The sequence below is a fragment of the Seriola lalandi genome, unplaced genomic scaffold, assembly GCF_002814215.2.
Source record: "Seriola lalandi dorsalis isolate HSWRI2012SDOR001 ecotype SW California unplaced genomic scaffold, Sedor1 jcf7180002054564, whole genome shotgun sequence".
Lineage (NCBI taxonomy): Eukaryota > Metazoa > Chordata > Actinopteri > Carangiformes > Carangidae > Seriola > Seriola lalandi.
In genome coordinates, this window is record NW_019525117.1 from 169,695 (window position 1) to 183,656 (window position 13,962).

Below are 13,962 nucleotides of genomic sequence, written 5' to 3' on the forward strand. Positions count from 1 at the left end.
TGAAATAACAGCAGGTCACCAGAAGGGGGCGCTCATCCTACAGGTGTCATATTAACTGCACTACACGAAAGTGACAGCTGTAGTTATTTAACCTAAAACTACCTATATAAAATACATAACAGATTAAACCACAGGTTCTTATGTATCTTTGAGATGAGACAGAATCTTCTGATTTGATTTTCTATTTCAACAGTAAATAAAAACCTTGATTTTTAATTTTTGTATTTCAAAATTAAAATCAAATTACCATCATTTAAAACCTGTTTCTGAAAATCAAACTTACTGAACTGTTCATCCTGACAATACGAGAATGTGTTGAATCTCTACTGTGTGTTTACTGTCTCAGTCCTGGTCCAAGGACCTGACCTGTGTCCTGACTCTGGTCCAGTTCTCATCTGTTTGTCCAGGACCTGGTTTATGAGCAAACAAGCTTTAACACATTAACTCATAAAACTGTTATTTATCTTCCACCTTCAACAAAGTGAATGAACAGTTATTTATTAAATGAGGTTTTCAAAATCTAAATGTATTTAATCATTGTGATTAAAGTTTCTATATCACAATATAATGGTTCACCATGATCACAGCACAGAAGCTGCTGCTCATCATGATGTTTATCATGTAAATCAACATGTAACTGTCTGTTTCCACAGCTTCACCCTGAACAGAACAAACATTTATCATTAGACATGTTTCACTTTCATCTTTTTCTTCTAAATCACTTTGAGTCAAAGCTCCCAGCTGTTTTCAGACTCACGTCGACTAACAACAGCAACAAGGGCAGACAGAGACACAGACACTTAAACACAGGAAACATTTAATTAGTTCAAATGAACCAACAATGTTTTAAAAGTTCATCTCATATTTTATTAATATGATTTTGCATAGATGAGGAAATATTAGAGAGGCACTGATACTGTTCTGATAATCTGTCAATATAATAAATCGTGTCTGATGCTCAGCCACTGGGTGATAAGACGTGTTTCACAGGGGTCAAAGGTCGACTGCTGTGTCACATTAACATTTATAATGACGCACATGCAGGAAGTGATGAGTTGGTATGATGCTGTTGAGCCACAGACTGTCAGATCTGAACATCCCATAATAACAAACCATGACTGCAGCTCAGGTGTGACCTCAGTGTTCACCTGCTCAACAGTCAGCTGACATCAAACATGAGCTCGTCTTCATCTTCATCAGTCAGAGCAGGAGTGAAGAGGAGGATCAGTCTGAGAATTACCGATCAATACAATGATACTCTTTAAATACTACTATTAATGCATCAAGTTTACTGTAAAGGATCCAGGAAGTTTTTCTTTTTGTTTTAAATCACATCGCAGCTTTGTTAAATAAAACATTTTTAAAACATTACAACATTTTCATTAATTTCTCAGGAAAAAAGTTTGATGCAAAAAATGAGACTCATGTTTGAGTCTGTACAGTTTGGTCAGATCCAGACTCCACAGCAGAGACCAGCTGATCCTGCTGCACTGATGAGACCGGACTCTGGCTCCACCTTGGTCTCTGCTGCTCCTGCGAGACCTCACAGCAGGTTTCTGTTCTACAGATCTCTTAAAGGCAGCATTCACTAACACACGAAAGTTTCGTCACAGTCACTGGCTGCAGGAAGTCTTACTCAGCCTGTGGCTCCAGTCTGAGGACAGGACTCAGGTCACGTGACCCTGCTGTCTCACAGAGAGGAGAGGTCTGGTCACATCATGTCAATGGAATCACAGCCAGATGTTTTCACATCTGTCCAGAGAGAATGAAGCTTCTCCACTGACCAATAGGAGACGAGCTGAAAGGTCTGACCTGAGCTACGGAGAGCAGGAGAGGACAAACCAGAGGAAGCTGTCAGAGCCTCAGCTGTGTGTGGTTCTGTCTGTGACCTTCACCACCTGAGGGTCTGACATAGAGCCAGAGTCCAGTTGCATTATGGGAATCGTAGGTTTGAGTGTTTTTGAGACTCATACAGAGACTCAACGTTCAGTTTTTTTTAGAGGAAGTGAAACTGGTTCATGAACAGATCCTGTAACTTTGATCCATCGTTTCACAGAGTGCTTTTCACATTAAAGACTCTCAAAGCATGCTGGGAAAATCTTCTGACTCACAGTAACATTTTTATGTCTTACTCTTCCTTAGAAACCTCTGCATAATATTATTTAACATTAATTGATTAAGATTATTTAAACACTGTTGTGTTTTTTCTTTCTGGTGTTTACCAGCTGATGAATATGGACGTACTTCCTATTGTTGTTTGTTTTATTTTATCTTGTTGATTTATTTGGTTCATCCACATTAGACACATTTCTACTTTGTCAACTGATTACTGATCCACATGTGGAGCACCACCCCCGCTCCAGAGGTCAATCACAGTGGGTGTGGTTGTTCTTGTTTGAATGAGGTCATGATGTCATCAGTGAGGCAGTGTCTTATGGGTTCAGACTGTCTCAAACCTGAAATGCTGCTGGACTTGTTGAGCTCCGTGTTGATCCATCACATCCTGTATCCTGTGGGTGGAGGAGGAGGGTCCTTCTCCAGCAGCTTCAGAGTCTGTCGGACTCCCTTCTCCACCCGGCGGAAGTGCAGCCTCTTCCAGAGACTCTGCTGCTGCTGACGGCCCCACTCCAGGTCCCTGAGGAAGACCTGCACACAGGGGGGGCAGGATCAGACTGGGTCAGACTGGGTCAGAGTGGACCTCATGTTCATACAAGTCAGATTCACCAGACTCACAACTACACAGCTTCACTGGACACACACCTGTTCATGAGCAGAGACCTGTACTACAACCCCTGGCATAAATGATGGGCTCACCACTCACCAGGATGTTCATTCAATTGTTTCATTTTGTAGAAAAAAAGCAAATCACAGACATGCCAGAAAACTATCATTATTTAAAATACCAACCTTCTGGCTTTAAGAAACATTAAAGAAAGAAAGAAAGACAAGTGTAGTCAGTCACAACTGCCCTTTTAGATCAAGCAGAGGAAAAAAATATGGAATCACCCTGGCCTGCAAATAGTCCGGATCTCAATCCAACTGAAAATCTATGGTGGAAATTGAAGAAAATGTCCATGACAAGGCTCCAACCTGCAAAGCTGATCTGGTAACAGCAATAAGAGACAGTTGGAGCCGGATTGATGAAGAATACTGTTGGTCAATAGTTAAGTCCATGCCTCAGAGAATTCCAGCTGTTATAAAAGCCAGAGGTGGTGCAACAAAGTACTAATGGTGTAGTGTTTCTCTCACGATTCCATAATATTTTCCTCAGAATTGAGTGATTCCTCTGCTTGATCTAAAAAAGCAGTTGTGACTGACTACACTTGTCTTTCTTTCTTTTTTTATTGTTTCTAAAAGCCAGACGGTTGGCATTTTGAATAATGTTAGTTTTGTGGCATGTCTGATCAGTTTTCTTTCTACAAAATTAAACAATTGAATGAACATCCTCCAAGAGTGGTGATTCCATCATTTATGCCAGGGTTGTACGAAGCAGGATCTGAGGTTAACCAGGTAACTTCAGCTTTAACTCTGGGTTTTCAGTCCTATGACAGTGGTTCACTTGTTACCGGGGTAAATCACCATGGTAACATGTGCAGGTTAACTTCAGAGGATCACATCAAACCTGTCAACAACCAAACTACTGACCAATCAGATCATTGGAAAAACGAAGTCATGATTCCTACAGGATCCTGACAGGGACAAAAGAGTTCACAATAAAGTGATCAATAATAACGATCAGTAGATATAAAATATAAATCAGTGGAATAGTTTTCCTGTTTGAGTATTTCCATGTGTCTCTGGTTTTAAACCAAAGCTTCTGCAGAATTCACAGTTTATCACTAAATAAAATCTAATCACTGTCAGAGCTTCATCTGACCTGAACACAGATTCTTTAATGGAGGATTCCTGCCAGTGATGAAGCTTTTACTCTCCTCTTCCCCTCCTCCTCTTTTCTTTCTCTCCTCTTTACTTCCTCTCCTCTACTCTTCCTCTACTCTTCCTCTCTTCTCTGCAGCAGAAACAGTCTGACATTAACTTTAACTGTTTTCTCTGCAACATGTTCATAACAGTTTGTTCATCATCAGACTGAAGAGCCAAAATACTCAAACATGATGATAATTCATGGAAATAATATTTTTTTATTCCAGTCGTGATCATATTGTCACATTTCACCTTGTTGAATGTCACTGTTGGAATAAACCAGCAGGTATCTGCGTTTCTTCTCATATTATGAACTTCATTCATGGTTCTGATGATGTTGCTTATAATGAACAACTCCTCCTCTTTCACATGCACACGCTCGTACCTGGACAGGTAAACCCAGGGTAACTGAGCCAGTTGATGACCAGCTTCGTAGTACAGGCCTCAGGTTTGTGTTTCATACTGAACAGTGTGATGTGAACAGCATAGAGCTTCAGCTGAGTCAGTCCAGATGTTTTAACAGCTGTCAGTGACAGCGAGCAGCTGGACTGTGACATAATGAGACATTACGTCCAATCAGATCATCAACAAACGTTTCATCAAACTGGACTGATGACTCGTGTGTTTATGTTTACTTGTTGTTTTTATTGCTGTGTTACTCTGGGCTGTGTACTTGTTAACTGTGGTCATGTGACGTCACAGAGATGGATGATGATGATGATGATGATGATGATGATGATGATGATGATGACGATGAAGATGTTTTCTCATCACCATCATCATCACTGAACATCTTAACAGATTCAATCCAGAATCATCCTCTAACCCCCCCCCCCGATGGTTCTCATGATGCTGATGATGATGGTTCTGATACCTTCAGCTGCTGCTGGACTCGTTGGCGGTCCCAGGACAAGGCGTTCTCTCGGATCACTCTGAGGATGGGGTGCCAGTCCTCAGACAGGTCCGAGCCTTCAGTGACTGAAGCCAGGACCTTGACCCGCTGGCCGCTTCCGCCATCGCTGCTGGGAACGCCACGGACGTACAGAGACTGTTTCCCCACGTCACTGAGAGGGTTCAGATACAAGCTGCACAAAGACACAGACACTGGATCAACACACACACACACACACACACACACACACTGGACACACACATCATCAGTTCTCTGACTGAGTCTTCCTCCCTCTAACAGAGACAGTTCATTTTACTGTTGTGTACTGTCTGAGGTCTTCAGACCTGTGTTGGTCTGGTCTCAGGAACAACCCTCCTAAGAGAAGTTTGTGAACTCAGTCTGAATCTGCTTCTATTCTTCTATTTTGTACATTGTCACTGTCTGTGTCCCTGTTCCACTGCACTGAAGCCCCTCCCACTGCACTGAAGCCCCTCCCACTGCACTGAAGCCCCTCCCACTGCACTGAAACCCTCCCTCTGCACTGAAGCCCCTCCCACTGCACCGAAGTCCTTCCCATTGCACTGAAGGCCCTCCCTCTGCACAGAACCCCCTCCCACTGCACTGAAGCCCCTCCCACTGCACCGAAACCCTCTCTCTGCACTGAAGTCCCTCCCACTGCATTGAAGCCCCTCCCACTGCACTGAAGCCCTTCCCTCTGCACTGAAACCCTCCCTCTGCACTGAAGTCCCTCCCACTGCACTGAAGCCCCTCCCACTGCACTGAAACCCTCCCTCTGCACTCAGAGCACTAAGTGTCTGTGTGAATGAAGCTGCAGGTGAAACTCCGTCATCATTTTAACATACAGATCAAACAGCAGTGTTTTGTTGTGTGTGTAGTGTGTGTATGAAGTGTGCTTCCTGTCTGTGATCATTACATGAACACTGTGTGTCTGTCACTGATCAGCTGTGTGTTGTGTTGTGGTGACGAGCTGCTCACTGCACAGTGTGGATGCTGGGATGTTCCCTGCAGGCATCCACCAGAGCCAGAGCGGCGTTGTCCCCAATGTTGTTATAAGCCACGTTGAGTTCCTGGAGCCCCGAGTGCTGCTGCAGCCTCTCAGCCAACTGCAGGGCCCCCCAGTCCCCCAGCCCGGTGTGCATCAGGGACAGGTGTCTCAGGGACTGGTTCTCTGGCAGGGCCTCCAGCAGGGTGCAGGCTCCAGACTCCAGCAGAGGGTTGTCACACAATCTGAGGACACAGTGGAAAAATTAGACAGTTCTGCTCTTCAACTGAGAACAACATGTAAGAGGTAACACTGACCAGGGGCCCGGTGGCACAAACAGACTGACTGTGGTGGAAGCTGACCCAGAAGACTGAAGGATAGTGGACTCTGTGTTCTGGATGTGGGAGGTGAACAGTGAACTGAGAGCAGCACAGTTAACAAATAGACTGCACTTCCTGCAGCAGCTTCACAATAAAAGACTTCCACTGGTTCACCAGGTGAACTCAGGCTCCTCATCAGTCTGTGGACTCTGGGTCTAAAGTCTGCTGTGGCTCTGAGGAGCTGCAGGTTTTTACTCTGCAGGGATGGACTAATGGAAAAAACTGTCAGGTTGTTGTTTCGTGTGTTTCTTGTATGATGATAAACCACTGGAGTTTCAAGCTCTTAATGTGAAGCTACAGCAGCAGGAAGTGACTAGCTCCAGGAGAGAGATTAAAGTCGCCACAGACTCTCAGGTCACTTCATGAATCTGTTCATCAGATCAATGTGTTTGATAAAGGAGAAAACAAACAGTAAGTATTCACAACAGGAGAGGAGGACGAGCTTGTTGTATTGTTACCATGGAAACACAGCTGTTAATTGCTCTAATTACTCTGCTGTTACTGACACACGAAGAGCACATCTTTAGACATAACATTTATTAGTGAATATCTTTCCCTTGTTTACATTTAAAACACTCACTCACCTCAGAATCACCTGTGCAGCAAAGCTGGGTCAACAACTGATGCCCCTCACCTGCGGGGCCCCAGACCTGGTGATGCTGCTCTGATATAATGCTGTACACTTGAAGGCCACTGGGAGAGTGGGAAGAGCCAGAGCTAAGGGGGGACCCACAGCTCATGTTTGCCCTGGGGCCCCATGGTGGGTTACTGCAGCCCAGCTGCACAGGCTCCAGGTTCAAAATAAAACTGTCCAAAGAGTCTCAGACTCAGTCTCAGATATTACTATATACTAATATGCTAATACGCTAATATACTAATATATTAATATACAAATATACAAATATAAAATATGCTAATATGTTAATATACTAATGTGCTAATATATTCATATACAAATATGCTTATATGCTAATATTCTTATGTACTAATATACCAATATATTAATGTACAAACCCTGTAAGTAAAGACAGGACACCTCTGGAAACAGTGTAAACACACAGACATGGAGGGGGTGTGGTCTTACTGTAGAGATCTGATAGAACTCTTAGGGTCTAGAAGCAGATCTCTCAGGAGGATGCAGGACTCAGGACCCAGGCTGTTAAACTGAAGACTGAGGACAGAGACAGACACAGAGACAACAATCACAACACACACTGCATTCACATGCAGCAGTAATGTTTAACTTTAATCTAATGTTTAACCCATTTAAAACAATATGACTGCCCTCATGTTATAACATTATCACAAACCAACTGGTCTGTGGTCAGTGTCAGTCTGTTGCATTGGATCCTCCCACCTGGAGAACACCTGTCAGGTTAGTTTGACTTTCTTTGATTATATTTCTTTCTTCCTATGTTTATTGTTATTGATATGCACCAACACACCAAGGCAAATTCCTTGTATGTTTTAAAACCTACTTGGCATTAAACCAGATTCTGATTCTGACTTTACTGTATCTCAGGACTTCAGGTTCACAGAGTTCAGTGATGCCTGCAGGGTGGGAGGAGCCACCTGAGTGACTGGTGGGAGGAGCCTCTGGACTGAGGGGAGGAGCCATCTGACTTGGACATCAGCATGTCTGATAGCTTCAGCTCATAACAGTCATATCACAGCAGTCTGATAAGAAATTCCACAGATAAGTGTGAGGTAATTTACCAACAGTGTATCCATGGCGACCAGCTCACACTCATTAACCACTGAACACATCACTGTCAAACCTCAGTCTCAGATATGAATGAACAGGACCATGTCAGGACCACTTATAATCTGAGTCACTGAACCACAATCACTCACTTAGCAGCAGTCTGCAGCTGTCACATCAACATCTGGATTCTGACTTTTTTGTATCGTTCACTATGGTTCAAACCACACTGGAACTGTAATGTGAAGTAGAAATGTCTAACAACTGGAGCAGTATTAGTACAACATGAACAATGTTCAGCATCATGCAGAAACACGTCTTTCCTTTCAGTCACTTTGTCTCACTTGAGGTTGTGTGTGTGTCTGAAGGCAGGCCACAGCGTCTGCAGCAGGTCGTGAGTCAGGAGACAGGAGGACAGGTCCAGCTCCTCAAGGTGGTAACTACAGAGGACGGGGACAGGACTGAAGACATCTGCTGCAACATTAAACACACTAATGCATTTCAAACAGAGACACTGACCAACTGTAATCTGATCTGATCTAATAGAATTTGATCAGATATAATCTAATTTAATATAATCTGATCTAATCTGATTTGATAATATAATCTGTTAATATAATCTGAGTTGACAAACTCTAATCTAATCTGATCTAATTTGATCTGACCAACTCTAATCTAATCTGATCTAATATAATCTGATCAGATATAATCTAATTTAATCTAATCTGATTTGATCTAATCAGATCTGATATACAGTCTCATGTTAACAGCTGTTTGCGGAAGTTTAAAGTTATACTGACTTTTACTGACTCACAGCACAAACGCTAACATGCTGCTGTTTAGCATGTTTATCATGTTCATCATCATAGTTAGCTTGTTAGCATGCTAACTATGAGGATCAGCACAAAACACAATGTAGGGCTGAAAAGCTGAGTTGGTCATAAACCAAAGTGATAATGATGATGGTGCTTGATGAAGAGTCTCATCCAGCAGTAGAGTAACAGACAAACATAACAAACACATCATCTGTAAAATCTGACCCAGTGAACACTGGCTCTTCTGAGGTTGTTACAGCTTGATCCAGTTCACCACCGACTTTTTGACTTTACCTTGTGGGGGTGCATGAGAGCACAGAACTCAGCACGAAGCATTTGAGTGACGTCATACGAATGTTGGTTAGGCGGATGGTTCTCATTGAGGCCAGAACCTCTGCAGTCAGTCTGGGGTTCTGAAACTCGTACAGAAGAACCAGCAGATCCATCATCTCCTCTGGTGGCTGTGGCTTACTGAGCTCTACAATAAATCAGAGAAGTATTATTCATGCAGTTTTCTGTCTGAAACAGAATTAAAATACACCATGTTTAGATTTGGTTACAAGCAAATCAGGACTAACTACTAACTTGTATATTGGACATCATTCTGTGAAGGTAGCCATGTTTGATTAGGATAGAGAAGACCAGACTGAGCATGTCCAGTCAATGTTCACTACACTTTAACACGGAAGTACTTGACTTCACAGTATAACAAAAACTAAAGACCATATAAATATGGCATAAAAAATACTAATAAAGATTAAATTAGCACTTTAAACTGAGGTGAGTTCAACATGAGATCAAAGCATGCTGTATATAACCCTGAATGTTACCTCTGACCAGGTGCTTCCTGAGGGCACGTGTGATCTGGACCACAGTGGTGCTCTGAATACTGCAGCCAAGCTGCTGGAGAAGGACACGGTTCCCATAATGCAGCAGTCCACCCATGAAGATGGGGTAGAGCTCAAAAGGCGGGCCTTCACTGTGCTGTTGTGGCTGAGGGCCGTGGACTCCCAGGAGGCTTTGCTCCACCTGATCCAGGACATCCTCGTTGTAGCTGTCCTCAGTGCGGAACATCTCCGTCGCCATGGTTCTGGCGATGCTGCCTTTGTTGTGGCTGCTGATTTTCTCATAGAGCTTTGGGAAAAGCTTGAGGAGGTTGAACACGGCGAATATTCGAAGGGGGATAAATTTAGAGAGGATGCCGAAGAGGGCGTTGACGTCCTCGCCTGCCTGACCGATGGCCACAGACATCTGCTTGGAGAGCTTCTCCAGAGCTGATTTGTTCTCTCCAAGAACCACGTAGAGAGCCGCCAGGTACTCCTGCATGGCTGGGACAGCAAACACATACCGCTGCTCGTCGTTCTCACTGAGAGCTTCTGGAAAATGTTTCCCGCTTTCTACACAGGGAGCCAGGAAGAAGTCCAGCACGTCAGTGCGGAACATGGCCAACTGATGCAGCTCCTCATCCGTCTTGGTCTTCCCTCCGATCCACTGCTCCAGTTCCTTCTCTGAGAACGACGTTCGTTTGTACGTCACGCCTTCAAATGCCATTTTACCAACGGTACGGACGACATACAACATCAGAGAATTGTTGTGCCCCTGAAGGGGCACATTAGTCCCTGCTCCTGTGCCCAGTACCTCGCCCCCGAAGTTGAGCCTGAGGAAACTGGTGTATATGCCGGTCAGTGTGCGGATGGGCGCCTTGGCATCAGTGAAATGGAGGAAGTGTAAGGTAGCACAGGTCAGCCAGCAGTAGGAGGGCAGGAAGCAGGCTGCAGCCAGCTGGCTCTCTCTCTGGAGGTTGAGGTAAAGCAGCTCTATAAGAGCCTGGGCCTCATGGTCACGAGCCGCCTCCCCGCTCTGCTGCAGCAGGCGACTGGTGAAGTACGCCCGCTGGCGGCCTGGGTCATTGAAGCCACAAATCTGAGCGTAGCGACTCACATACTTCTGTGGGATACGGTCCATGGCTGACAGTCTGGTGGTGACCAAGATGCTGGCCTGAGACACACAGAGACAACTTCCGCATCACACACATCTAAATCTACACACTTCAGAAACAGTAGACACCATGTTGTGATGACATCACACCGTTACAGGGGCTGTGACTCCCGTCAACATGTTGACATTCAGACTCATGATTACTCAGTGGTCATTACTACATCATCACTGCTAAGCTAGTACAAAACACAGTGTGGTGGGGGTGAGGTAATAATGATGGTGGACTGTCCTCACCTCAGGTAGGAGGTACTTCCTCAGCAGGTTCACCACCACCACATTAGGAGGCAGCGCCTCATTCGGATCGCTGCAGAGCTCCGTGGATCCGATCCGGAAGTCCAGCTTCATCTTCTCCATCCCATTGAAGAGGAAGAGCACATCCTTAGCCTGGTTTCCTTCCCCGCTCAGCAGGGGGTGTTTTCTCAGGTGGAGGTACTTCCTGCTCACCAGGTCCCTTAAGGAAGCCACCCTGTGTGGGAGGGGGTTGTTACTTGGTGCTCTTTGTTACAAACTTAACAAACCCCCTGGGAGACCCTGCCCCTGATATTCAGCATACTTATTATTATGATAAATCAGAATGTGTTGATTGGCTCTGACTCACAGATGCTGAGGTCCATGTCTAATATGATACTGAGGAAGAGAACATCTTACTTTGACAGTTCACTGAGGTCCTCACAGGAGAAAGGCACCAGCAGCTTGAAGTGGGTCAGGCCGGTCCCAAGGCACCAGTCCAGCACCAGCTTTCGGACCACCGTACTTTTCCCTGTTCCCACAGCCCCATACAGCAGCACGTTGACCCCCCGACCCTCGTTCCAGGTGTCGGTGGTTTCAAACAGCTGTTCCACAGACACAGAGGAGCTGGTCAGGGGCTGGGTCTGGAGAGGGGAGCTGAGGAGTCCTGCCCTCTCCTCAGCTTTTCTTTCCACAATCAGTGGATCCACATGCATGGTCTCTGGGCTGAAGTAACCTCCAAACTGTTTCTCCTCCTGAGGAAGGTGGCTGAACCACAGGAACAGCTTCCTCCTGTGGACCTGGAGGGGGTCTGTGGTGAGAGAACAGAAGATTTACAGTGTGTGTATGCACCAAATCTTCCTTCCTCTCTGTTTGTATGTTGTTGTGTTTCATGTTGTTTGTCTGTTGTTGTTTATATGTGGTTTGTCGTTGTCTCTTCAGTCTGAGCTGAGTACCTGGCTCTGAGGAGGTGGAGCAGTAGGTCCTGAGGTGGAGGCCGGTGGCTGAGCAGAGGGAAACATCCACCCTCCTCCTCCAGCTCCATGCTGAGAGCAGCTGACTCAGCTGTCTGGATACATCACACAGACGGGTTCGGTGAGCTCTGATCCTACAGGACGTATGTTCATTGAAATGATCTGATCCCACAGTCAACAACTCATAATGCGGGTTATTCAAACTGATCCTAGATCTGCTTCATATGGTAGTTTAATTAGAGAGCAGCTGTTTGCAGGCTGCAGCATGTTTACTCACATACCTGACATTTAGACAAGCACGGACAACGACACCCTGTAACAGAACCAGGACTCATTGACACACACCAGGCTCCAGCTGCCCCGGGCCACTGACAGCCTCTTTGTATGGCAGTATGTGGACTGATGTGGTTTCGTTTAGAACATAAAAGGGAAGCTCTTTAGTTCTGTAAAACCTGTTCCTGTACTGTTCTAACAGTCATTGTTTGTGGTGTAAAACTGTAGTCAGGCTCGTAGGCTCACCTGCTGACAGGTGTGTGAAGAGTTAAACTGTTCAGGTACAGAAGGACAACAGAGAGAGAGAGTCTGAGAGTGTGACATTTAGATTCAGAGACAAACATGTTTCTACAGCTCACAGAATACGAGTTAGACTCACAGCAGCTCAGGCACTGGGTCAGAGGAGGAAACTGTTGCTGCTGCACACGTTCATTCACTTAACTTTATAAGGATCTACAGGCAGAGTTGATTGGAGTTGATCAGAGTTTATCAGTTGATCGGTCTGCTGCACCTGCAGCAACGCCCACAAGGTATGTCACATGACACTAGCAACTCTCCATCACTGATCACTCATATTCAATGAACTCTGACCTGTTAGCACAAAATAACTGACCAACACAGTAACAGTCAAACATCACTCAGAGTCACCTCCTCCCAACACTCCCATTAACTCCCACGTGTCTGACTGGTTCATCCTCAGCTTCAGGATCTGACTCCAGGTCAGTCAGTGAAATCTTCATTGTGACATCATCAGTAACAGTGCATCACTGACCTGTGTAGTGAGCTCATCTTCTTCTGCCGCCTCGTCTGTCAGGGAGAGTCCTGTGAACGACAGTCCCACAGTTGCTACAGGAGGAACCTGAAGGCACCACAAGGAGTCTGAACACAACATGCAGCCCTGTTCTCAAGTTAGTGTGCACGTGTAAGAGCGTTCTGGTCTGTTAAAATACACACAGAACCTGGATTTAAACACGGAACCTGGATTTAAACACAGAACCTGGACTTGGACTCCACAGAATCACCTCAGTGGAAACGCACAGAACCAAACAGCTGTCAGTCAGAAACACCGGAGGATCTGCACCACTCCTACGAGGGAGGTGCTGGCTGTTGGACTGAGTCCAGTGAGGAGGTCACCCGTCCCTCCACAGTCCGCCACAGTCCGGACCTACCCGAACCGGACAGAACGGCACCGGAGTCTAACAGTATCAGAATCTTACCGTGTGTCCCCGTGTCAGTGAGGTGGACTCACTGGTTTCACTGGTTCCTGGTCTCTCTACCTCTACATGTCCCTGTGCTTGGGAATCCACTGACCGACAATCTCCTTTGACACTCACCGTGTTCCGCTTCAGAGGCGGGAAACTCTGGTGAATTGTTTCAGAATAAGAGAACCTCTAGAGGCTGACTGACGGTTTTTACTTTACAGAGCAGGTGATGGCGCGGGAAGATTCACGTACAGGTTAATATGACGTCTGAGGTGGTAACAGTGACGATCTAATCAAAGTTAATGCAGAGAGCCAGCCGCGGGAAAACACCTGGCCCTATTACCAGTTTATTGATCGTGTACAGTTAAAGTATGTCGGCCAGTTTACCACATAAGAATATATGTGAATGACGTGTAAATATACATCCTATGCCAAAACAAACATGTGTGTATCTGTTTTAATCATTATTAGTTAATTTCTAATCGATGTGGGTGTAATGTAATGGAGTTTAGTTTCATAGCTTTTATTTTGAAGGCTTTATGGCCAAAACGGAAATGTTATTTTCAGGATGTCA

The 13,962-nt window shown here is 45.2% G+C and overlaps 1 protein-coding gene across 8 annotated transcripts; it reads right to left on the reverse strand.

The window, feature by feature from the left end:
* Positions 1-800: 800 nt before the first annotated feature.
* On the reverse strand, positions 801-13,551 carry nlrx1 (NLR family member X1). 8 transcript variants are annotated; one of them, XM_023416449.2, is made up of 12 exons: positions 13,404-13,550; positions 12,959-13,008; positions 11,896-12,008; positions 11,360-11,750; positions 10,946-11,177; positions 9,544-10,711; positions 9,008-9,191; positions 8,243-8,338; positions 7,281-7,367; positions 5,810-6,061; positions 4,796-5,006; positions 801-2,646 (listed from the first exon to the last, which is right to left on the reverse strand). In XM_023416449.2, the coding sequence occupies exons 2-12, from the start codon at positions 12,973-12,975 to the stop codon at positions 2,497-2,499; spliced, it is 2,901 nt and encodes a 966-aa protein (XP_023272217.1). In that variant the 5' UTR covers positions 12,976-13,008; positions 13,404-13,550; the 3' UTR covers positions 801-2,496. The 8 variants fall into 8 exon arrangements, 7 of the variants coding, with proteins under 7 accessions (XP_023272217.1, XP_087032800.1, XP_087032802.1 ...); XM_087176674.1 differs by having other exon boundaries at positions 11,896-12,047; XM_087176676.1 differs by having other exon boundaries at positions 11,896-12,047; positions 12,959-13,045; positions 13,404-13,521.
* Positions 13,552-13,962: the final 411 nt, after the last annotated feature.